Below are 27,068 nucleotides of genomic sequence, written 5' to 3' on the forward strand. Positions count from 1 at the left end.
GTCACAACATGGGCTGTAGAGCCACAACATGGGCTAGTGAGTCACAACATGGGCTGGTGAGTCACAACATGGGCTGGTGAGTCACAACATGGGCTAGTGAGTCACAACATGGGCTGGTGAGTCACAACATGGGGATATTGAGCCACAACATGGGCTGTAGAACCGCAGTATGGGGATTAGAGCCACAACATGGGGATATAGAGCCACAACATGGGCTGTAGAGTCACAACATGGGCTGTAGAGCCACAACATGGGCTGGTGAGTCACAACATGGGCTGTAGAGTCACAACATGGGCTGGTGAGTCACAACATGGGCTGGTGAGTCACAACATGGGCTGTAGAGTCACAACATGGGCTGTAGAGCCACAACATGGGCTGGTGAGCCACAACATGGGCTGGTGAGTCACAACATGGGCTGGTGAGTCACAACATGGGCTGTAGAGTCACAACATGGGCTGTAGAGCCACAACATGGGCTGGTGAGTCACAACATGGGCTGTAGAGTCACAACATGGGCTGGTGAGTCACAACATGGGCTGGTGAGTCACAACATGGGCTGTAGAGTCACAACATGGGCTGTAGAGCCACAACATGGGCTGGTGAGTCACAACATGGGCTGGTGAGTCACAACATGGGCTGTAGAGTCACAACATGGGCTGTAGAGCCACAACATGGGCTGGTGAGTCACAACATGGGCTGGTGAGTCACAACATGGGCTGTAGAGTCACAACATGGGCTGGTGAGTCACAACATGGGCTGAAGAGTCACAACATGGGCTGTAGAACCACAACATGGGCTGTAGAGCCACAACATGGGCTGTAGAACCACAACATGGGCTGTAGAGCCACAACATGGGCTGTAGAGTCACAACATGGGCTGTAGAGTCACAACATGGGCTGTAGAACCACAACATGGGCTGTAGAGTCACAACATGGGCTGTAGAGTCACAACATGGGCTGTAGAGTCACAACATGGGCTGTAGAACCACAACATGGGCTGTAGAGCCACAACATGGGCTGTAGAACCACAACATGGGCTGGTGAGTCACAACATGGGCTGTAGAACCACAACATGGGCTGTAGAGCCACAACATGGGCTGAAGAGTCACAACATGGGCTGTAGAACCACAACATGGGCTGTAGAGTCACAACATGGGCTGTAGAACCACAACATTGGCTGTAGAGTCACAACATGGGCTGTAGAACCACAACATGGGCTGTAGAGCCACAACATGGGCTGAAGAGTCACAACATGGGCTGTAGAACCACAACATGGGCTGTAGAACCACAACATGGGCTGGTGAGTCACAATATGGGCTGGTGAGTCACAACATGGGCTGGTGAGTCACAACATGGGCTGGTGAGTCACAACATGGGCTGTAGAGTCACAACATGGGCTGTAGAGCCATAACATGGGCTGTAGAGCCATAACAATGGCTGTAGAACCGCAACATGGGCTGTAGAGCCACAACATGGGCTGTAGAGCCACAACATGGGCTGTAGAGTCACAACATGGGCTGGTGAGTCACAACATGGGCTGGTGAGTCACAACATGGGCTGGTGAGTCACAACATGGGCTGGTGAGTCACAACATGGGCTGGTGAGTCACAACATGGGCTGTAGAGCCACAACATGGGCTGGTGAGTCACAACATGGGCTGTAGAGCCATAACAATGGCTGTAGAACCGCAACATGGGCTGTAGAGCCACAACATGGGCTGTAGAGTCACAACATGGGCTGGTGAGTCACAACATGGGCTGGTGAGTCACAACATGGGCTGGTGAGTCACAACATGGGCTGTAGAGCCACAACATGGGCTGGTGAGTCACAACATGGGCTGTAGAACCGCAACATGGGCTGTAGAGCCACAACATGGGCTGTAGAGCATCAACATGGGCTGTAGAGCCACAACATGGGCTGGTGAGTCACAACATGGGCTGGTGAGTCACAACATTGGCTGTAGAACCACAACATGGGCTGGTGAGTCACAACATGGGCTGTAGAGCCACAACATGGGCTGTAGAACCGCAGCATGGGGCTGTAGAGCCACAACATGGGCTGTAGAACCGCAGCATGGGGCTGTAGAGCCACAACATGGGCTGTAGAACCGCAGCATGGGGCTGTAGAGCCACAACATGGGCTGTAGAACCGCAGCATGGGGCTGAAGAGCCACAACATGGGCTGTAGAGTCACAACATGGGCTGTAGAGTCACAACATGGGCTGTAGAGCCACAACATGGGCTGTAGAACCACAACATGGGCTGGTGAGTCACAACATGGGCTGTAGAGTCACAACATGGGCTGTAGAACCACAACATGGGCTGTAGAGCCGCAACATGGGCTGTAGAGTCACAACATGGGCTGTAGAGTCACAACATGGGCTGGTGAGCCACAACAATGGCTGTAGAGCCGCAACATGGGCTATAGAACCACAACATGGGCTGTAGAACCACAACATGGGCTGTAGAACCACAACATGGGCTGTAGAGCCACAACAATGGCTGTAGAGTCACAACATGGGCTGTAGAACCACAACATGGGCTGTAGAACCACAACATGGGCTGTAGAGTCACAACATGGGCTGATGAGTCACAACATGGGCTGGTGAGCCACAACATGGGCTGTAGAGCCGCAACATGGGCTAGTGAGTCACAACATGGGCTGGTGAGTCACAACATGGGCTGTAGAGTCACAACATGGGCTGGTGAGTCACAACATGGGCTGTAGAGTCACAACATGGGCTGTAGAGCCACAACATGGGCTGTAGAGTCACAACATGGGCTGTAGAGCCACAACATGGGCTGGTGAGTCACAACATGGGCTGGTGAGTCACAACATGGGCTGTAGAGTCACAACATGGGCTGTAGAGTCACAACATGGGCTGTAGAGTCACAACATGGGCTGTAGAGCCACAACATGGGCTAGTGAGTCACAACATGGGCTGTAGAACCACAACATGGGCTGGTGAGTCACAACATGGGCTGTAGAGTCACAACATGGGCTGTAGAGCCACAACATGGGCTGGTGAGTCACAACATGGGCTGGTGAGTCACAACATGGGCTGTAGAGTCACAACATGGGCTGTAGAGCCACAACATGGGCTGGTGAGTCACAACATGGGCTGGTGAGTCACAACATGGGCTGTAGAGCCACAACATGGGCTAGTGAGTCACAACATGGGCTGGTGAGTCACAACATGGGCTGTAGAGCCACAACATGGGCTAGTGAGTCACAACATGGGCTGGTGAGTCACAACATGGGCTGTAGAGCCACAACATGGGCTAGTGAGTCACAACATGGGCTGTAGAGCCACAACATGGGCTAGTGAGTCACAACATGGGCTGGTGAGTCACAACATGGGCTGTAGAGCCACAACATGGGCTGTAGAGCCACAACATGGGCTGGTGAGTCACAACATGGGCTGGTGAGTCACAACATGGGCTGTAGAGCCACAACATGGGCTAGTGAGTCACAACATGGGCTGGTGAGTCACAACATGGGCTGGTGAGTCACAACATGGGCTAGTGAGTCACAACATGGGCTGGTGAGTCACAACATGGGGATATTGAGCCACAACATGGGCTGTAGAACCGCAGTATGGGGATTAGAGCCACAACATGGGGATATAGAGCCACAACATGGGCTGTAGAGTCACAACATGGGCTGTAGAGCCACAACATGGGCTGGTGAGTCACAACATGGGCTGTAGAGTCACAACATGGGCTGGTGAGTCACAACATGGGCTGGTGAGTCACAACATGGGCTGTAGAGTCACAACATGGGCTGTAGAGCCACAACATGGGCTGGTGAGCCACAACATGGGCTGGTGAGTCACAACATGGGCTGGTGAGTCACAACATGGGCTGTAGAGTCACAACATGGGCTGTAGAGCCACAACATGGGCTGGTGAGTCACAACATGGGCTGTAGAGTCACAACATGGGCTGGTGAGTCACAACATGGGCTGGTGAGTCACAACATGGGCTGTAGAGTCACAACATGGGCTGTAGAGCCACAACATGGGCTGGTGAGTCACAACATGGGCTGGTGAGTCACAACATGGGCTGTAGAGTCACAACATGGGCTGTAGAGCCACAACATGGGCTGGTGAGTCACAACATGGGCTGGTGAGTCACAACATGGGCTGTAGAGTCACAACATGGGCTGGTGAGTCACAACATGGGCTGAAGAGTCACAACATGGGCTGTAGAACCACAACATGGGCTGTAGAGCCACAACATGGGCTGTAGAACCACAACATGGGCTGTAGAGCCACAACATGGGCTGTAGAGTCACAACATGGGCTGTAGAGTCACAACATGGGCTGTAGAACCACAACATGGGCTGTAGAGTCACAACATGGGCTGTAGAGTCACAACATGGGCTGTAGAGTCACAACATGGGCTGTAGAACCACAACATGGGCTGTAGAGCCACAACATGGGCTGTAGAACCACAACATGGGCTGGTGAGTCACAACATGGGCTGTAGAACCACAACATGGGCTGTAGAGCCACAACATGGGCTGAAGAGTCACAACATGGGCTGTAGAACCACAACATGGGCTGTAGAGTCACAACATGGGCTGTAGAACCACAACATTGGCTGTAGAGTCACAACATGGGCTGTAGAACCACAACATGGGCTGTAGAGCCACAACATGGGCTGAAGAGTCACAACATGGGCTGTAGAACCACAACATGGGCTGTAGAACCACAACATGGGCTGGTGAGTCACAACATGGGCTGTAGAACCACAACATGGGCTGTAGAGCCACAACATGGGCTGGTGAGTCACAATATGGGCTGGTGAGTCACAACATGGGCTGGTGAGTCACAACATGGGCTGGTGAGTCACAACATGGGCTGTAGAGCCACAACATGGGCTGGTGAGTCACAACATGGGCTGTAGAGTCACAACATGGGCTGTAGAGCCATAACAATGGCTGTAGAACCGCAACATGGGCTGTAGAGCCACAACATGGGCTGTAGAGTCACAACATGGGCTGGTGAGTCACAACATGGGCTGGTGAGTCACAACATGGGCTGGTGAGTCACAACATGGGCTGGTGAGTCACAACATGGGCTGGTGAGTCACAACATGGGCTGGTGAGTCACAACATGGGCTGTAGAGCCACAACATGGGCTGGTGAGTCACAACATGGGCTGGTGAGTCACAACATGGGCTGGTGAGTCACAACATGGGCTGTAGAGCCATAACAATGGCTGTAGAACCGCAACATGGGCTGTAGAGCCACAACATGGGCTGTAGAGTCACAACATGGGCTGGTGAGTCACAACATGGGCTGGTGAGTCACAACATGGGCTGGTGAGTCACAACATGGGCTGTAGAACCACAACATGGGCTGTAGAGCCACAACATGGGCTGAAGAGTCACAACATGGGCTGTAGAACCACAACATGGGCTGTAGAACCACAACATGGGCTGGTGAGTCACAACATGGGCTGTAGAACCACAACATGGGCTGTAGAGCCACAACATGGGCTGGTGAGTCACAATATGGGCTGGTGAGTCACAACATGGGCTGGTGAATCACAACATGGGCTGGTGAGTCACAACATGGGCTGTAGAGCCATAACATGGGCTGTAGAGCCATAACAATGGCTGTAGAACCGCAACATGGGCTGTAGAGCCACAACATGGGCTGTAGAGCCACAACATGGGCTGTAGAGTCACAACATGGGCTGGTGAGTCACAACATGGGCTGGTGAGTCACAACATGGGCTGGTGAGTCACAACATGGGCTGGTGAGTCACAACATGGGCTGGTGAGTCACAACATGGGCTGGTGAGTCACAACATGGGCTGTAGAGCCACAACATGGGCTGGTGAGTCACAACATGGGCTGTAGAGCCATAACAATGGCTGTAGAACCGCAACATGGGCTGTAGAGCCACAACATGGGCTGTAGAGCCACAACATGGGCTGGTGAGTCACAACATGGGCTGGTGAGTCACAACATGGGCTGGTGAGTCACAACATGGGCTGTAGAGCCACAACATGGGCTGGTGAGTCACAACATGGGCTGTAGAACCGCAACATGGGCTGTAGAGCCACAACATGGGCTGTAGAGCCACAACATGGGCTGGTGAGTCACAACATGGGCTGTAGAACCACAACATGGGCTGGTGAGTCACAACATGGGCTGTAGAGCCACAACATGGGCTGTAGAACCGCAGCATGGGGCTGTAGAGCCACAACATGGGCTGTAGAACCGCAGCATGGGGCTGTAGAGCCACAACATGGGCTGTAGAACCGCAGCATGGGGCTGTAGAGCCACAACATGGGCTGTAGAACCGCAGCATGGGGCTGAAGAGCCACAACATGGGCTGTAGAGTCACAACATGGGCTGTAGAGTCACAACATGGGCTGTAGAGCCACAACATGGGCTGTAGAACCACAACATGGGCTGGTGAGTCACAACATGGGCTGTAGAGTCACAACATGGGCTGTAGAACCACAACATGGGCTGTAGAGTCACAACATGGGCTGTAGAGTCACAACATGGGCTGGTGAGCCACAACAATGGCTGTAGAGCCGCAACATGGGCTATAGAACCACAACATGGGCTGTAGAACCACAACATGGGCTGTAGAACCACAACATGGACTGTAGAGCCACAACATGGGCTGTAGAGCCACAACAATGGCTGTAGAGTCACAACATGGGCTGTAGAACCACAACATGGGCTGTAGAACCACAACATGGGCTGTAGAGTCACAACATGGGCTGATGAGTCACAACATGGGCTGGTGAGCCACAACATGGGCTGTAGAGCCGCAACATGGGCTGGTGAGTCACAACATGGGCTGGTGAGTCACAACATGGGCTGTAGAGTCACAACATGGGCTGGTGAGTCACAACATGGGCTGTAGAGTCACAACATGGGCTGTAGAGCCACAACATGGGCTGTAGAGTCACAACATGGGCTGTAGAGCCACAACATGGGCTGGTGAGTCACAACATGGGCTGTAGAACCACAACATGGGCTGTAGAGTCACAACATGGGCTGTAGAGTCACAACATGGGCTGTAGAGTCACAACATGGGCTGTAGAGCCACAACATGGGCTAGTGAGTCACAACATGGGCTGTAGAACCACAACATGGGCTGGTGAGTCACAACATGGGCTGTAGAGTCACAACATGGGCTGTAGAGCCACAACATGGGCTGGTGAGTCACAACATGGGCTGTAGAGTCACAACATGGGCTGTAGAGCCACAACATGGGCTGGTGAGTCACAACATGGGCTGGTGAGTCACAACATGGGCTGTAGAGCCACAACATGGGCTAGTGAGTCACAACATGGGCTGGTGAGTCACAACATGGGCTGTAGAGCCACAACATGGGCTAGTGAGTCACAACATGGGCTGGTGAGTCACAACATGGGCTGTAGAGCCACAACATGGGCTAGTGAGTCACAACATGGGCTGTAGAGCCACAACATGGGCTAGTGAGTCACAACATGGGCTGGTGAGTCACAACATGGGCTGTAGAGCCACAACATGGGCTGTAGAGCCACAACATGGGCTGGTGAGTCACAACATGGGCTGGTGAGTCACAACATGGGCTGTAGAGCCACAACATGGGCTAGTGAGTCACAACATGGGCTGGTGAGTCACAACATGGGCTAGTGAGTCACAACATGGGCTGGTGAGTCACAACATGGGGATATTGAGCCACAACATGGGCTGTAGAACCGCAGTATGGGGATTAGAGCCACAACATGGGGATATAGAGCCACAACATGGGGATATAGAGCCACAACATGGGGATATAGAGCCACAACATGGGCTGTAGCCTGTAGAACTTAGTTCTAAATCTATCTTGGATTCACATGAAATCATCCCAATTGTTCTAACCATGACTCCAGACGAATTTGTTTCCTGCAGTAAAGACAACTTTCACAATCAAATAGGGCTAACTGTGACCACTAACCAGCAGTTGTCTTTTTAAAGAAATAATTGGAAGCCGATGTTACTCTTCCAGATGCTCCACAGTTTACCCATTTAAAAAAAAAAATAAATTTAAAGCCATGATCAAAAGATCTAAATATTTTTTGTTGACTTTTAAGTATTGCCCAGAACTAGACTAGGTACAATTTTGTTGACTTTAAAGTAGTGCCCAGAACTAGACTAGGTACAATTTTGTTGACATGTGTTAATGCTAAGATCCTACGTACGATTATATCTTATATGGAACTTGTGAGACATCCAGTGAAATTAAGAGGATGTTCAATGGGCTATTTTACTATATAAATAAGGGTATCCTTTGTTGCTTTCTCCAGCACTCTGATGTCCACACGAAAGTCGCGGGTTCGATTCATAGTGAATACATCGTGATTGTGATTCTTGTTTAGAGGTCTGGATTAATGTTCCTCTGTTCACCTGGCCACTTGTTTGGCCACACAACACCTTGGTTGGCCTAGAAAGAAAAAACGTCTTGAAGGAAAGTGGACTTTCTAGAAAATAAACAACAGCACGGCGGTGGTGGTGGTGCTGACTTTTTGTTTGCCAAACATCTTGAGCCAGTTGTCGTGCGGGCATGTCTTTGTGCCTGCTGATTAGCCACTACTGCCCACTCCATTCATTAGACATCATTAACTGTTTCTTACCGATCGTTTTGTCAAGAGCTAGTTTTTTTTTCTTCGTTATTGATCACAGCCGGTATCGTCTAGGCGTGGTTGTGAAAAAAAAAATAAAGTCGGCAAATTGTCTAGTTAGTTTACCCGATTACACACAATCGGCCCGGTATCGATTCCTACCCACTGGAATTATAATTTCCTGTAAAGGTGAGACGCTGACATCTATTTATAGAAACGGGGATTCTCATCCTAACGAAGCGCTGTTTCAAATAATTTGTATACTGAAAAAGTTAAAAACAAATCCGAATGAATATAAAAGGCCTGGACGAGAGTTTGTCGAATCATGTTGTTGCCACGATCAGAATACGCTGTAAGCTGGCTGAAGTCACAGACTATCCTTGCTGAGAATCACTTGTAAAGTGACATTGTTTAAAATAATGATAAATAGCTCGAGAACCCTTGCTATACACAAAGCGTATGTTTGCATTGTATAAATGGAGACTGCATATAGTTCGTCCATCGATTGCAAAAATCACTTCTAGAGGGCTGAAGGTATGTCTCTGCATCTTGTGTCTGGGGAGGCCAAGCTGACCCGAAATGTTGTCTACATAGCGTGAGAAGCCTTGCATTGTTCAAAGGTAGACTACATAGCGTGAGAAACCTTGCGTTGTTCAAATGTAAACTACATAGCGTGAGAAGCCTTGCGTTGTTCAAAGGTAGACTACATTGCTTGAGAAGCCTTGCGTTGTTCAAAGGTAGACTACATTGCTTGAGAAGCCTTGCGTTGTTCAAAGGTAGACTACATTGCTTGAGAAGCCTTGCGTTGTTCAAAGGTAGACTACATTGCTTGAGAAGCCTTGCGTTGTTCAAAGGTAGACTACATTGCTTGAGAAGCCTTGCGTTGTTCAAAGGTAGACTACATTGCTTGAGAAGCCTTGCGTTGTTCAAAGGTAGACTACATTGCTTGAGAAGCCTTGCGTTGTTCAAATGTAGACTACATATCTTGAGAAGCCTTGTGTTGTTCAAAGGTAGACTACATTGCTTGAGAAGCCTTGCGTTGTTCAAAGGTAGACTACATTGCTTGAGAAGCCTTGCGTTGTTCATAGGTAGACATTCTACAACGATAGACTGCATATCGCGAGACGCCTTGCAATGGCACAACAAATATTAAACCCATTGGTGTGGAGTAGATATAGTGATATGCACGTGCGATTACGATATTCAACTCGATGGGTTTGAACTAATCAATAGATATACACAGGCTAATTCAAACAGTGGCACCGGCCTATTATCTAAACACACAGAAGGGGGGGGGATACCTGATCCAAGTAACAAGAGACTCTCAAGTTCATGCATTTCGTTTTCTCCAACAGTGACGAAATTCGATACCACTAAACAAAAACATCAGCATGGGTTATTGACGAGTAGTTCCTAAAGACAGGAAGAGGGGGAAAAAAAAAAAAAAGAATCGATTTCTAAAAAGCCGAACAGAGCTTTGATTTCGATTGTGTTTAGCTTGTGGCTTAAATCGACTACTTGCTGGAGAAATTAGAATCGGATTTCACCATCGCTTCACTCCCTTCGTTTTCTCATTTCTCTTAGCGTCGTCTGAGCAAGTTTTTGGCGACATCTTTAGTCAGAGTGATCTTTCTTTTTTTACTTGTTGAATTCATTATCTTATGGGAAAGAAAAAATCAGTTCTGGAGGAGGGGGGGGGGGGTGTTGTCCATGGGAGGGAACTCTAGTTTGAAATTAGAGCAGATGTGTAATTTTTTTTTAAATATTCATTTTCCCCTATTTGTTTTAATTATGGTTTGCTTTGGGGATCCTTTTATTTTTAATATAAAAAGGTCACTTAACAACTGTCACTTGTATGGTTTGTGAAAGACAACTTTTATTAAAAAACAAAACAAAAACAAATAACCCCCCCCCCCCAGAAGTTCCGGTATAATCATATTAATGACATAGTCTATTTCATAACTAAATCAAGTCAAATCATAGTCGTATTGACATGTTGATTCCTAAAATTAGTACCGGTATTTATTTTTGCATCGAGTAAACTATTAGCCTGATGATACATAGTGAGTTAAGTCATTGTGCTAGTCACACACACACACATCTGTCTTCTGTCACCTTCTAATCACCTGCACGACACACATTCTTCTGTTGCGAACTCGACCCGATGACAGCCCTTCTGGCCGATTCAAAGTACGTGTGTTAATTAATCAAATACTCAGCTTCTACGGCTGTGGCTCGTGATCTGTATGACCCATTCATCGGTTTATCTGGTTGCCCAGGTTACGGGGTACACTATTATTATTATCATGTCACACCAAAGCTCCGTCCTACCCTCGTCATGCGGTGTACCGGTATCACGTTGTTAGGACATCTCTGATGTAATAAAGATTAGGTCTTTGCTCTGCCCATTCCCCATTCTCTGTCTCGACAGTTTAAAGCAGTGGTGCCTAAATTACAAGCCCGGGGTCCGTGTCCAGATCGTGATGCTCTGTGTCAGAACCTCTGCACACAGTCTATAATAAAGCACCAGAGCCTTTTTTTTTTTTTTTTTTTAAAAGGGGATGGACTTTGTCAATTTTTGTGTTAATGCCTAATAGAAATCAGGAAATGTGTTTATCCGCCATGCCGATGTCACGTGTCACTGCTTTGAAGTACCAAATGCACCATACAAATGAGAGGGGCTTAATGTATTCATCTTTTAGGTTTAAAAAAAAAAAAGCTTTGTTATAATTAATATGCATAAAGTATATACAGAAACACAAGTGAAATAATGATCATTTAAACAAGATACAACTCTTCACAGTCTTTCATCTCTCGCTGGTTCTTCTCTTCAACAACTTTCACTCCTTTATTTAAGACTTAACTACGACAGATTTCCTCGTGGTTACATCAGAATCACTCCTTTATTTATCACTTAACTACGACAGACTTCCTCGTGGTTACATCAGAATCACCCCTTTATTTATCACTTAACTACGACAGACTTCCTCGTGGTTACATCAGAATCACTCCTTTATTTATAACTTAACTACGACAGACTTCCTCGTGGTTACATCAGAATCACTCCTTTATTTATAACTTAACTACGACCAACCTTCTCGTGGTTACAGCAGAATCACTCCTTGATTTATAACTTAACTACGACAGACTTCCTCGTGGTTACATCAGAATCACTCCTTTATTTATCACTTAACTACGACAAACTTCCTCGTGGTTACATCAGAATCACTCCTTTATTTATAACTTAACTACGACCAACCTTCTCGTGGTTACATCAGAATCACTCCTTGATTTATCACTTAACTACGACAGACTTCCTCGTGGTTACATCAGAATCACTCCTTTATTTATCACTTAACTACGACAGACTTCCTCGTGGTTACATCAGAATCACTCCTTTATTTATCACTTAACTACGACAGACTTCCTCGTGGTTACATCAGAATCACTCCTTTATTTATAACTTAACTACGACAGACTTCCTCGTGGTTACATCAGAATCACTCCTTTATTTATAACTTAACTACGACCAACCTTCTCGTGGTTACAGCAGAATCACTCCTTGATTTATAACTTAACTACGACAGACTTCCTCGTGGTTACATCAGAATCACTCCTTTATTTATCACTTAACTACGACAAACTTCCTCGTGGTTACATCAGAATCACTCCTTTATTTATAACTTAACTACGACCAACCTTCTCGTGGTTACATCAGAATCACTCCTTGATTTATAACTTAACTACGACAGACTTCCTCGTGGTTACATCAGAATCACTCCTTTATTTATCACTTAACTACGACAGACTTCCTCGTGGTTACAGCAGAATCACTCCTTGATTTATAACTTAACTACGACAGACTTCCTCGTGGTTACATCAGAATCACTCCTTTATTTATAACTTAACTACGACAGACTTCCTCGTGGTTACATCAGAATCACTCCTTTATTTATAACTTAACTACGACAGACTTCCTCGTGGTTGTATCAGAATCACTCCTTTATTTATAACTTAACTACGACAGACTTCCACGTGGTTACATCAGAATCACTCCTTTATTTATAACTTAACTACGACAGACTTCCTCGTGGTTACATCAGAATCACTCCTTTATTTATCACTTAACTACGACAGACTTCCTCGTGGTTGTATCAGAATCACTCCTTTATTTATAACTTAACTACGACAGACTTCCTCGTGGTTACATCAGAATCACTCCTTTATTTATAACTTAACTACGACAGACTTCCTCGTGGTTACATCAGAATCACTCCTTTATTTATCACTTAACTACGACAGACTTCCTCGTGGTTGTATCAGAATCACTCCTTTATTTATAACTTAACTACGACAGACTTCCTCGTGGTTACATCAGAATCACTCCTTTATTTATAACTTAACTACGACAGACTTCCTCGTGGTTACATCAGAATCACTCCTTTATTTATAACTTAACTACGACAGACTTCCTCGTGGTTACATCAGAATCACTCCTTTATTTATAACTTAACTACGACAGACTTCCACGTGGTTACATCAGAATCACTCCTTTATTTATAACTTAACTACGACAGACTTCCTCGTGGTTACATCAGAATCACTCCTTTATTTATAACTTAACTACGACAGACTTCCTCGTGGTTACATCAGAATCACTCCTTTATTTATCACTTAACTACGACAGACTTCCTCGTGGTTACATCAGAATCACTCCTTTATTTATCACTTAACTACGACAGACTTCCTCGTGGTTACATCAGAATCACTCCTTTATTTATAACTTAACTACGACAGACTTCCTCGTGGTTACATCAGAATCACTCCTTTATTTATAACTTAACTACGACAGACTTCCTCGTGGTTACATCAGAATCACTCCTTTATTTATAACTTAACTACGACAGACTTCCTCGTGGTTGTATCAGAATCACTCCTTTATTTATAACTTAACTACGACAGACTTCCTCGTGGTTACATCAGAATCACTCCTTTATTTATAACTTAACTACGACAGACTTCCTCGTGGTTACATCAGAATCACTCCTTTATTTATAACTTAACTACGACAGACTTCCACGTGGTTACATCAGAATCACTCCTTTATTTATAACTTAACTACGACAGACTTCCTCGTGGTTACATCAGAATCACTCCTTTATTTATAACTTAACTACGACAGACTTCCTCGTGGTTACATCAGAATCACTCCTTTATTTATCACTTAACTACGACAGACTTCCTCGTGGTTGTATCAGAATCACTCCTTTATTTATAACTTAACTACGACAGACTTCCTCGTGGTTGTATCAGAATCACTCCTTTATTTATCACTTAACTACGACAGACTTCCTCGTGGTTGTATCAGAATCACTCCTTTATTTATCACTTAACTACGACAGACTTCCTCGTGGTTGTATCAGAATCACTCCTTTATTTATAACTTAACTACGACAGACTTCCTCGTGGTTACATCAGAATCACTCCTTTATTTATAACTTAACTACGACAGACTTCCTCGTGGTTACATCAGAATCACTCCTTTATTTATCACTTAACTACGACAGACTTCCTCGTGGTTACATCAGAATCACTCCTTTATTTATAACTTAACTACGACAGACTTCCTCGTGGTTACATCAGAATCACTCCTTTATTTATCACTTAACTACGACAGACTTCCTCGTGGTTGTATCAGAATCACTCCTTTATTTATCACTTAACTACGACAGACTTCCTCGTGGTTACATCAGAATCACTCCTTTATTTATCACTTAACTACGACAGACTTCCTCGTGGTTACATCAGAATCACTCCTTTATTTATAACTTAACTACGACCAACCTTCTCGTGGTTACAGCAGAATCACTCCTTGATTTATCACTTAACTACGACAGACTTCCACGTGGTTACATCAGAATCACTCCTTTATTTATAACTTAACTACGACAGACTTCCTCGTGGTTGTATCAGAATCACTCCTTTATTTATAACTTAACTACGACAGACTTCCACGTGGTTACATCAGAATCACTCCTTTATTTATAACTTAACTACGACCAACCTTCTCGTGGTTACAGCAGAATCACTCCTTGATTTATAACTTAACTACGACAGACTTCCACGTGGTTATATCAGAATCACTCCTTTATTTATCACTTAACTACGACAGACTTCCACGTGGTTACATCAGAATCACTCCTTTATTTATAACTTAACTACGACAGACTTCCTCGTGGTTGTATCAGAATCACTCCTTTATTTATAACTTAACTACGACAGACTTCCACGTGGTTACATCAGAATCACTCCTTTATTTATAACTTAACTACGACAGACTTCCTCGTGGTTACATCAGAATCACTCCTTTATTTATCACTTAACTACGACAGACTTCCTCGTGGTTACATCAGAATCACTCCTTTATTTATAACTTAACTACGACAGACTTCCACGTGGTTACATCAGAATCACTCCTTTATTTATAACTTAACTACGACAGACTTCCTCGTGGTTACATCAGAATCACTCCTTTATTTATAACTTAACTACGACAGACTTCCTCGTGGTTACATCAGAATCACTCCTTTATTTATAACTTAACTACGACAGACTTCCTCGTGGTTACATCAGAATCACTCCTTTATTTATCACTTAACTACGACAGACTTCCTCGTGGTTACATCAGAATCACTCCTTTATTTATAACTTAACTACGACAGACTTCCTCGTGGTTACATCAGAATCACTCCTTTATTTATAACTTAACTACGACAGACTTCCTCGTGGTTACATCAGAATCACTCCTTTATTTATAACTTAACTACGACAGACTTCCTCGTGGTTGTATCAGAATCACTCCTTTATTTATAACTTAACTACGACAGACTTCCTCGTGGTTACATCAGAATCACTCCTTTATTTATAACTTAACTACGACAGACTTCCTCGTGGTTACATCAGAATCACTCCTTTATTTATAACTTAACTACGACAGACTTCCACGTGGTTACATCAGAATCACTCCTTTATTTATAACTTAACTACGACAGACTTCCTCGTGGTTACATCAGAATCACTCCTTTATTTATAACTTAACTACGACAGACTTCCTCGTGGTTACATCAGAATCACTCCTTTATTTATCACTTAACTACGACAGACTTCCTCGTGGTTGTATCAGAATCACTCCTTTATTTATCACTTAACTACGACAGACTTCCTCGTGGTTGTATCAGAATCACTCCTTTATTTATAACTTAACTACGACAGACTTCCTCGTGGTTGTATCAGAATCACTCCTTTATTTATCACTTAACTACGACAGACTTCCTCGTGGTTGTATCAGAATCACTCCTTTATTTATCACTTAACTACGACAGACTTCCTCGTGGTTGTATCAGAATCACTCCTTTATTTATAACTTAACTACGACAGACTTCCTCGTGGTTACATCAGAATCACTCCTTTATTTATAACTTAACTACGACAGACTTCCTCGTGGTTACATCAGAATCACTCCTTTATTTATCACTTAACTACGACAGACTTCCTCGTGGTTACATCAGAATCACTCCTTTATTTATAACTTAACTACGACAGACTTCCTCGTGGTTACATCAGAATCACTCCTTTATTTATAACTTAACTACGACAGACTTCCTCGTGGTTACATCAGAATCACTCCTTTATTTATAACTTAACTACGACAGACTTCCTCGTGGTTGTATCAGAATCACTCCTTTATTTATAACTTAACTACGACAGACTTCCTCGTGGTTACATCAGAATCACTCCTTTATTTATAACTTAACTACGACAGACTTCCTCGTGGTTACATCAGAATCACTCCTTTATTTATAACTTAACTACGACAGACTTCCACGTGGTTACATCAGAATCACTCCTTTATTTATAACTTAACTACGACAGACTTCCTCGTGGTTACATCAGAATCACTCCTTTATTTATAACTTAACTACGACAGACTTCCTCGTGGTTACATCAGAATCACTCCTTTATTTATCACTTAACTACGACAGACTTCCTCGTGGTTGTATCAGAATCACTCCTTTATTTATAACTTAACTACGACAGACTTCCTCATGGTTGTATCAGAATCACTCCTTTATTTATCACTTAACTACGACAGACTTCCTCGTGGTTGTATCAGAATCACTCCTTTATTTATCACTTAACTACGACAGACTTCCTCGTGGTTGTATCAGAATCACTCCTTTATTTATAACTTAACTACGACAGACTTCCTCGTGGTTACATCAGAATCACTCCTTTATTTATAACTTAACTACGACAGACTTCCTCGTGGTTACATCAGAATCACTCCTTTATTTATCACTTAACTACGACAGACTTCCTCGTGGTTACATCAGAATCACTCCTTTATTTATAACTTAACTACGACAGACTTCCTCGTGGTTACATCAGAATCACTCCTTTATTTATCACTTAACTACGACAGACTTCCTCGTGGTTGTATCAGAATCACTCCTTTATTTATCACTTAACTACGACAGACTTCCTCGTGGTTACATCAGAATCACTCCTTTATTTATCACTTAACTACGACAGACTTCCTCGTGGTTACATCAGAATCACTCCTTTATTTATAACTTAACTACGACCAACCTTCTCGTGGTTACAGCAGAATCACTCCTTGATTTATCACTTAACTACGACAGACTTCCACGTGGTTACATCAGAATCACTCCTTTATTTATAACTTAACTACGACAGACTTCCTCGTGGTTGTATCAGAATCACTCCTTTATTTATAACTTAACTACGACAGACTTCCACGTGGTTACATCAGAATCACTCCTTTATTTATAACTTAACTACGACCAACCTTCTCGTGGTTACAGCAGAATCACTCCTTGATTTATAACTTAACTACGACAGACTTCCACGTGGTTATATCAGAATCACTCCTTTATTTATCACTTAACTACGACAGACTTCCACGTGGTTACATCAGAATCACTCCTTTATTTATAACTTAACTACGACAGACTTCCTCGTGGTTGTATCAGAATCACTCCTTTATTTATAACTTAACTACGACAGACTTCCACGTGGTTACATCAGAATCACTCCTTTATTTATAACTTAACTACGACAGACTTCCTCGTGGTTACATCAGAATCACTCCTTTATTTATCACTTAACTACGACAGACTTCCTCGTGGTTACATCAGAATCACTCCTTTATTTATAACTTAACTACGACAGACTTCCACGTGGTTACATCAGAATCACTCCTTTATTTATAACTTAACTACGACAGACTTCCTCGTGGTTACATCAGAATCACTCCTTTATTTATAACTTAACTACGACAGACTTCCTCGTGGTTACATCAGAATCACTCCTTTATTTATCACTTAACTACGACAGACTTCCTCGTGGTTACATCAGAATCACTCCTTTATTTATCACTTAACTACGACAGACTTCCTCGTGGTTACATCAGAATCACTCCTTTATTTATAACTTAACTACGACAGACTTCCTCGTGGTTACATCAGAATCACTCCTTTATTTATAACTTAACTACGACAGACTTCCTCGTGGTTACATCAGAATCACTCCTTTATTTATAACTTAACTACGACAGACTTCCTCGTGGTTGTATCAGAATCACTCCTTTATTTATAACTTAACTACGACAGACTTCCTCGTGGTTACATCAGAATCACTCCTTTATTTATAACTTAACTACGACAGACTTCCTCGTGGTTACATCAGAATCACTCCTTTATTTATAACTTAACTACGACAGACTTCCACGTGGTTACATCAGAATCACTCCTTTATTTATAACTTAACTACGACAGACTTCCTCGTGGTTACATCAGAATCACTCCTTTATTTATAACTTAACTACGACAGACTTCCTCGTGGTTACATCAGAATCACTCCTTTATTTATCACTTAACTACGACAGACTTCCTCGTGGTTGTATCAGAATCACTCCTTTATTTATAACTTAACTACGACAGACTTCCTCGTGGTTGTATCAGAATCACTCCTTTATTTATCACTTAACTACGACAGACTTCCTCGTGGTTGTATCAGAATCACTCCTTTATTTATCACTTAACTACGACAGACTTCCTCGTGGTTGTATCAGAATCACTCCTTTATTTATAACTTAACTACGACAGACTTCCTCGTGGTTACATCAGAATCACTCCTTTATTTATAACTTAACTACGACAGACTTCCTCGTGGTTACATCAGAATCACTCCTTTATTTATCACTTAACTACGACAGACTTCCTCGTGGTTACATCAGAATCACTCCTTTATTTATAACTTAACTACGACAGACTTCCTCGTGGTTACATCAGAATCACTCCTTTATTTATAACTTAACTACGACAGACTTCCTCGTGGTTACATCAGAATCACTCCTTTATTTATAACTTAACTACGACAGACTTCCACGTGGTTACATCAGAATCACTCCTTTATTTATAACTTAACTACGACAGACTTCCTCGTGGTTACATCAGAATCACTCCTTTATTTATAACTTAACTACGACAGACTTCCTCGTGGTTACATCAGAATCACTCCTTTATTTATCACTTAACTACGACAGACTTCCTCGTGGTTACATCAGAATCACTCCTTTATTTATCACTTAACTACGACAGACTTCCTCGTGGTTACATCAGAATCACTCCTTTATTTATAACTTAACTACGACAGACTTCCTCGTGGTTACATCAGAATCACTCCTTTATTTATAACTTAACTACGACAGACTTCCTCGTGGTTACATCAGAATCACTCCTTTATTTATAACTTAACTACGACAGACTTCCTCGTGGTTGTATCAGAATCACTCCTTTATTTATCACTTAACTACGACAGACTTCCTCGTGGTTACATCAGAATCACTCCTTTATTTATAACTTAACTACGACAGACTTCCTCGTGGTTACATCAGAATCACTCCTTTATTTATAACTTAACTACGACAGACTTCCTCGTGGTTACATCAGAATCACTCCTTTATTTATAACTTAACTACGACAGACTTCCTCGTGGTTGTATCAGAATCACTCCTTTATTTATAACTTAACTACGACAGACTTCCTCGTGGTTACATCAGAATCACTCCTTTATTTATAACTTAACTACGACAGACTTCCTCGTGGTTACATCAGAATCACTCCTTTATTTATAACTTAACTACGACAGACTTCCACGTGGTTACATCAGAATCACTCCTTTATTTATAACTTAACTACGACAGACTTCCTCGTGGTTACATCAGAATCACTCCTTTATTTATAACTTAACTACGACAGACTTCCTCGTGGTTACATCAGAATCACTCCTTTATTTATCACTTAACTACGACAGACTTCCTCGTGGTTGTATCAGAATCACTCCTTTATTTATAACTTAACTACGACAGACTTCCTCGTGGTTGTATCAGAATCACTCCTTTATTTATCACTTAACTACGACAGACTTCCTCGTGGTTGTATCAGAATCACTCCTTTATTTATCACTTAACTACGACAGACTTCCTCGTGGTTGTATCAGAATCACTCCTTTATTTATAACTTAACTACGACAGACTTCCTCGTGGTTACATCAGAATCACTCCTTTATTTATCACTTAACTACGACAGACTTCCTCGTGGTTGTATCAGAATCACTCCTTTATTTATAACTTAACTACGACAGACTTCCTCGTGGTTACATCAGAATCACTCCTTTATTTATAACTTAACTACGACAGACTTCCTCGTGGTTACATCAGAATCACTCCTTTATTTATAACTTAACTACGACAGACTTCCTCGTGGTTACATCAGAATCACTCCTTTATTTATAACTTAACTACGACAGACTTCCACGTGGTTACATCAGAATCACTCCTTTATTTATAACTTAACTACGACAGACTTCCTCGTGGTTACATCAGAATCACTCCTTTATTTATAACTTAACTACGACAGACTTCCTCGTGGTTACATCAGAATCACTCCTTTATTTATCACTTAACTACGACAGACTTCCTCGTGGTTACATCAGAATCACTCCTTTATTTATCACTTAACTACGACAGACTTCCTCGTGGTTACATCAGAATCACTCCTTTATTTATAACTTAACTACGACAGACTTCCTCGTGGTTACATCAGAATCACTCCTTTATTTATAACTTAACTACGACAGACTTCCTCGTGGTTACATCAGAATCACTCCTTTATTTATAACTTAACTACGACAGACTTCCTCGTGGTTGTATCAGAATCACTCCTTTATTTATAACTTAACTACGACAGACTTCCTCGTGGTTACATCAGAATCACTCCTTTATTTATAACTTAACTACGACAGACTTCCTCGTGGTTACATCAGAATCACTCCTTTATTTATAACTTAACTACGACAGACTTCCACGTGGTTACATCAGAATCACTCCTTTATTTATAACTTAACTACGACAGACTTCCTCGTGGTTACATCAGAATCACTCCTTTATTTATAACTTAACTACGACAGACTTCCTCGTGGTTACATCAGAATCACTCCTTTATTTATCACTTAACTACGACAGACTTCCTCGTGGTTGTATCAGAATCACTCCTTTATTTATAACTTAACTACGACAGACTTCCTCGTGGTTGTATCAGAATCACTCCTTTATTTATCACTTAACTACGACAGACTTCCTCGTGGTTGTATCAGAATCACTCCTTTATTTATCACTTAACTACGACAGACTTCCTCGTGGTTGTATCAGAATCACTCCTTTATTTATAACTTAACTACGACAGACTTCCTCGTGGTTACATCAGAATCACTCCTTTATTTATAACTTAACTACGACAGACTTCCTCGTGGTTACATCAGAATCACTCCTTTATTTATCACTTAACTACGACAGACTTCCTCGTGGTTACATCAGAATCACTCCTTTATTTATAACTTAACTACGACAGACTTCCTCGTGGTTACATCAGAATCACTCCTTTATTTATCACTTAACTACGACAGACTTCCTCGTGGTTGTATCAGAATCACTCCTTTATTTATAACTTAACTACGACAGACTTCCTCGTGGTTACATCAGAATCACTCCTTTATTTATAACTTAACTACGACAGACTTCCTCGTGGTTATATCAGAATCACTCCTTTATTTATCACTTAACTATGACAGACTTCCTCGTGGTTACATCAGAATCACTCCTTTATTTATCACTTAACTACGACAGACTTCCTCGTGGTTACATCAGAATCACTCCTTGATTTATAACTTAACTACGACAGACTTCCTGTGGTTACAGCAGAATCTATTCAGCTATTAGAAACAAACAATCTGCTGTAGTTTTACTCCTGGTTACATCAGACACACGCACGCACTTTTCATAACAATTTTGCTATTATTTCTTAAAAGAAAAACAAAATTATATGACAAAATGTTATGTTTCATTGTATATGCTCTTGTCTGTCTTTCAGGATCATAAACTCCGAGAATCCCTGCAGATTGGTCAGAGTGACATCCAGCTGGAGGACAAGATTGTCTCAGTGGTTTATGGCACAGATATGGTCAATCTGGAGACTATCAACTTTGTGTCCACCAACAAAGAGATTGCCCAGGTCAGTTCATTGCTTTAGAGTAGGGGACATCTCATGAGAGATTGTCCAGGTAAGTTCCTTGCCTTAGACTAGAAAAGGCGAGATAATCTCGTACGATATTGCCCAGGTAGGTTCATTGCTTTAGAGTAGAGTACAGAGCACTGGCACTTCACACTATACAGGGAGTGCTATGTTACAGAGCACTGGTACTTCACACTATACAGGGAGTACTATGTTACAGAGCACTGGTACTTCACACTATACAGGGAGTGCTACATCATGTTCTACTCACACACACACACATCATGTTTCATTCAGCTACACTTGATCAGTGATAACAGCTATTGCTGTATTGAAATCCACAGTGGACTAATTGGCTAAGCTGAATAAATAAACATGATGAAGTAATGGTCCTGGTCTGTCAGGCAGTGCATTCAGTAGTTGAAGGCCGAACACTTCCAGTGTAAATGAACTGGTTTACATTGACCTGGGTATGAAACTGAAACTCTTGTTATCCCCAGGCCCTTCAACTTCTTAATAATATTTCTTACACACTCCTTGGAACAAATGAAGTCGGTGGATGCATTGTAAACCTGATTAGCCCTTTTCGGGAACTGATCAGAGTCGTCAAAGCCATGACACGTGATGAGATCGAACGCCTTAATTAAAACTACCATTGGGGAGCGGGAGCAGCGGGCCTAGTTAGATGGCACTGTCCCCCCCCCCCCCTCCTCCTCAACTGTGTTCGGTGTTACTCAACACACATTCATATATATACTTCCTCGCTAGTCTGAACTGTTTTTTTTTTTTTTTTTTTTTTTGCATTTTTTGTCAAGAGCAGATTTCACTGCATGGGGCCAATACCTCCCTCAGTGCTCATCAATCTTTGCTTTGAAGTTGAAACTATCATGTTTGTATAAACTTCGTTGATTGTCCTATACACCGAAGTCCTCTTAAGAATTACTTCGTAATAGCTTTACAAAACACTATTTATAACTTAAGACAAAACTTTTTTTGAAAACAATTATTACCTTTGAGTTTTCAAGCCAGGAATACTAAATATAAAGTTATTTCTCTAGCGCAGCGCTTCTCAAACTGTGAGTCAAAGGGGCGCGATCTCCTGGCCTGGGAAGGAGGAACTAAAACGGAGAAATCGTGTTACAAATGTTTGTCTTTAGGCTTCTTCTTTTTTTTTTTTTTTTTAAATTACATTCTTAACCCCCCCCCCACCCGATCCTCCACCGCGGTAACTTACTGGCTAAAGGGGGTGCGAACTTTACATAAAAGAGTCTAAAAAAACTTGAGAAACACTGCTCTAGCGTCAACTTACTAATTAGCTCCAGCGCTGTAAACATTCCATACATATATTTACATTTAGAAGCCGTAGGCCCAGTAAACATAACTTGACAATACGAACGTTTTCTAGAGATTTACAGATACAGGCTTAGTTGAGGCTTCTTTCATTGTATGGAGGCCTGTATAGTACTTGTTCACTGTGTCCTGCCGGAACCAGCGTTCACTGTGTCCTGCCGGAACCAGCAGTGTGGACATGTTTCATCAGCTCTATCGTGGAATGGGTCTACTCTCTACATTTAAAAAAAATAAAATATTTAATGCCGACTGACTCGGCTTCCTTCCATCTTTACATTTTTGGTTGAATCTTGTTTCAGCGTAATAGTTTTGTGTTGCCATAACAACACCTTAGAAATACAAATACATCTTTTTTCTTAGATTGTACACGATGGAACTCAGCTTTTCTCATCACCTTTTGCAAAAATGTTTGTAAAATGTTTTACATGTTTCGGATGTTCCTTCGGAGTTGGGAGCGGGCAGGGTTTGAACCCGGCACCATTGATATATCCAAACGACAGTCCAGCGCGCAAACCGCACGACCAAGCAGCCATCCTGGAAATTGCAAATAGATCTAGTTGCTAATCACAAACAAGTCCCCCACTCCCCCTGTCTGCTTAGCTGGCTATTCTACTTATTCTGCAATTTTGCTTGTTTCGACTAAAAGTATACGGTGTGTGTGTGTGTGTGTTTTTTTTAAATCTTAATCATCTAATAATTTTAATTTCATTGATACGATATGTTGTGACGATATATTTAGAGAGCCAGGCAACTATGTCTTGATGTTACGATGAGATTGTGTTGATCAGACAGTGTGTTTCTGATGTTACAATTTTGTATGCATATCATCTCCTGTTGACAATTTCTGAAACAATATCGTGATGCCGGAGTTGCTACTTTAAAGTATTGTTACGAATCTCGCTATCCAGGCTCTCTGCAAACTGCACCATACACCACCAACTTAAAGAACTTGACAACTCAGGGCTCCAAAGTAACGTAACACTTTAATAGTTGAACAAATAACAGCCAATACTGTACAATTGGCAACACGTACACTGTACAAATATCTCTCCGATAACACCGTTCCGCAGTATTAACTCTTGCACTGGCCTCTCCGTCTCGTTCCGGGCTTGCACTGGGTTCAACAGTTCAGGACTGACTTCACACACTAGGCTCGTTGTGTCGGACTCGATCGCAGACCAAGATCAAGACGCCGTTCGTCTCAACTGTACTTGATAGTACTCCGCACTGAACCGTCGTAATGCTCCGTACAGAACCACACCGCTGAACTGTGCTGTAGTCGACCGGACTGTAGTGAACCGGACTCTGAACACCTGCCGTGAACCGTCTTGACTGCGACACCTCCGCTCTTATATAGGGTCCCTACTGGCCTTCTCGAACCGGACAGAACGCCGCTCGACGTTTCTAGGTGGTCAGATGACTACAACTCTCGTGACGCTCCTGAGCTCTGTTCACAACGTCGATCCTTCCCGGACCGCCGTGTTGACACTCGTCTCGGCTGACAGTCGAAACTCGTCACGGTTGACCGCTCGTCTAGCGCTGGCCTGGGGCGATTTGCGTCGGCTGACTACACACACACCACTACCCCTCTCTGTACCACCACCAAGTTTATAACAGTATATAATCAAAACTGAAATCTTCTTTTAAATAAATACAAAGCTTTGATTCTGGAACTAGAAATCACAAATAATGTTACAACTACATAAATGTACAATACAATTCTATTTCAATTCGTTTACTTTACTCGTCGCTCTCCCTACACTGAATAGATCCATCCTCTATATAGTACCTTATGTCCCCTTTTCTAGTAACGACCAAACTATTTGTAGAGATTATTAAAAGAAAAAAACGTCATCGTTTTAAATAAACTTGTCATCACTTGGCAACCATGACCTTGCGCTAGAAAGTATTCAATCTAAAAATAAATTTAATGCACTAGCTGCTTTGTGTTACGTGTCGTTCATCAGTTCATGAGTCTTATAGGCCTACTTCAGTTTCCATAAAATGTAGTTTCAACATTTCCGAGTTTACAATCACCTTCGTTTTTTGTCACACTTTGCGTTGAGGTAGCGTACATTCGCCGCTGCACTGCTTGGCCAGAACTCCCAAATGTCTCGACGTCTGGTGTCGATTGGCAGCACAAGGGAAGTGATAACAAGAGAATACAAAACACAACAGTTGACTTCCATGCCAACCCATACAAAATAAAAGCAGGTCGCGATATTCTAGCTCCCCGTGGTGGACCACAGTCTTAGTGACCTAACATCTATTGGGTAGGTTACAGTTGGACAAGCAGTAAATAGCCGCTTGTCATTCCAGTTAGAGACATTCAACTGTTCAGCATTTAGGTCAAGGACAACCGCGCACAATTGTAATAGAACTCACCATGTCGAGAAATGCTAACTTGAGCTGGCAACCAGATTTGTGGATACATTGCCTAGTTTCCTATTGTTTCTATTAACTCTCTCTCTCTCTCTCTCTCTCTCTCTCTCTCTCTCTCTCTCTCTCTCTGTGTCACATCGGGTGAGACAATTATTGCTTATTTTTTGTGTGTAGAACAAAATAATAATGCAATTTGTGTTGTGCTTAAGGAAAATTACAATTCCCGTTCAGTTTTACAGACCCTCTTTATAGATCTATGACATGTTTTGAAGAAGCACTTTTTAAAAACCATTTTTCATTTGGGGCAATTAAACTTACTATTAACATCCCGTGTAGATCTAGTTATTCTATGTCGTGCAGATCTAGTTATTCTATGTCGTGCAACAAATATTAGTGGAATCAATGTACCTTTTGTAGATCATTATGGTCTTCTAGTTATTCTATGAAGTGTATAGTAGATACATCTAGATAGGGCAAATGTAGACTTACAGTAAATCTACAGTTACTTCATAGAAGCCTCTTATAACACTTAGTGTCTAGAAACACTCACTTTTAAGGTGATTCAGGTGTGTTATTGAAGCTGCACACATGGCGAAGCAAACCCACTCCAACCTGGTTCTATCAAACTCTTTGCCAAATTAATGTTGACCTCTTCTCAAGGAAATCAGCTTGCCTGCTTTGAAGAAAGAGCTATCCTATCTATCTTATCCCTTTAGGAAGATTATCTTATCTTACTAGTATAGAGCGTCCTGAAACAAAAAAAATGCTACTATGATGTGAAGAACCTAACCTATTGTGCCCATCAATCCATTAATCTATACTAGCCGACCCGTGGCGTAGCATACACCGCTATTTGGTGATGGGTGAACACTTCCTGAGAGACACAGTTGTCCAAATGGGAGGGTGCAGGTGCGGGCTGGAGGGGGCATGGTTGGGCGTCTTAGAGAATTATATATATACACAGAGAAGATTACTTTTTTCTCTACTCCCTCTTTTGTTTCGGAGTCACGCTATCTGTCGCTGCGAAACTTGCGCTGGGTAACTCTAGTCCGACTTCCAGAAATAAA

General features: G+C 42.8%; 1 protein-coding gene across 10 annotated transcripts in view; it reads left to right on the forward strand.

The window, feature by feature from the left end:
- The window catches only part of LOC106069940 (1-phosphatidylinositol 4,5-bisphosphate phosphodiesterase beta-1-like), a 130,249-nt gene that overhangs the window by 59,285 nt on the left and 43,896 nt on the right, over nt 1-27,068 (forward strand). For all 10 annotated transcript variants that reach the window (XM_056022941.1, XM_056022938.1, XM_056022940.1 and 7 more), the window contains exon 5: nt 22,129-22,269. In XM_056022941.1, the coding sequence (XP_055878916.1) occupies nt 22,129-22,269 (141 nt within the window). The remainder of the gene's footprint in view (nt 1-22,128; nt 22,270-27,068) is intronic.

Source organism: Biomphalaria glabrata, chromosome 3 (assembly GCF_947242115.1).
Source record: "Biomphalaria glabrata chromosome 3, xgBioGlab47.1, whole genome shotgun sequence".
In the NCBI taxonomy this organism is placed as follows: Eukaryota; Metazoa; Mollusca; class Gastropoda; family Planorbidae; genus Biomphalaria; species Biomphalaria glabrata.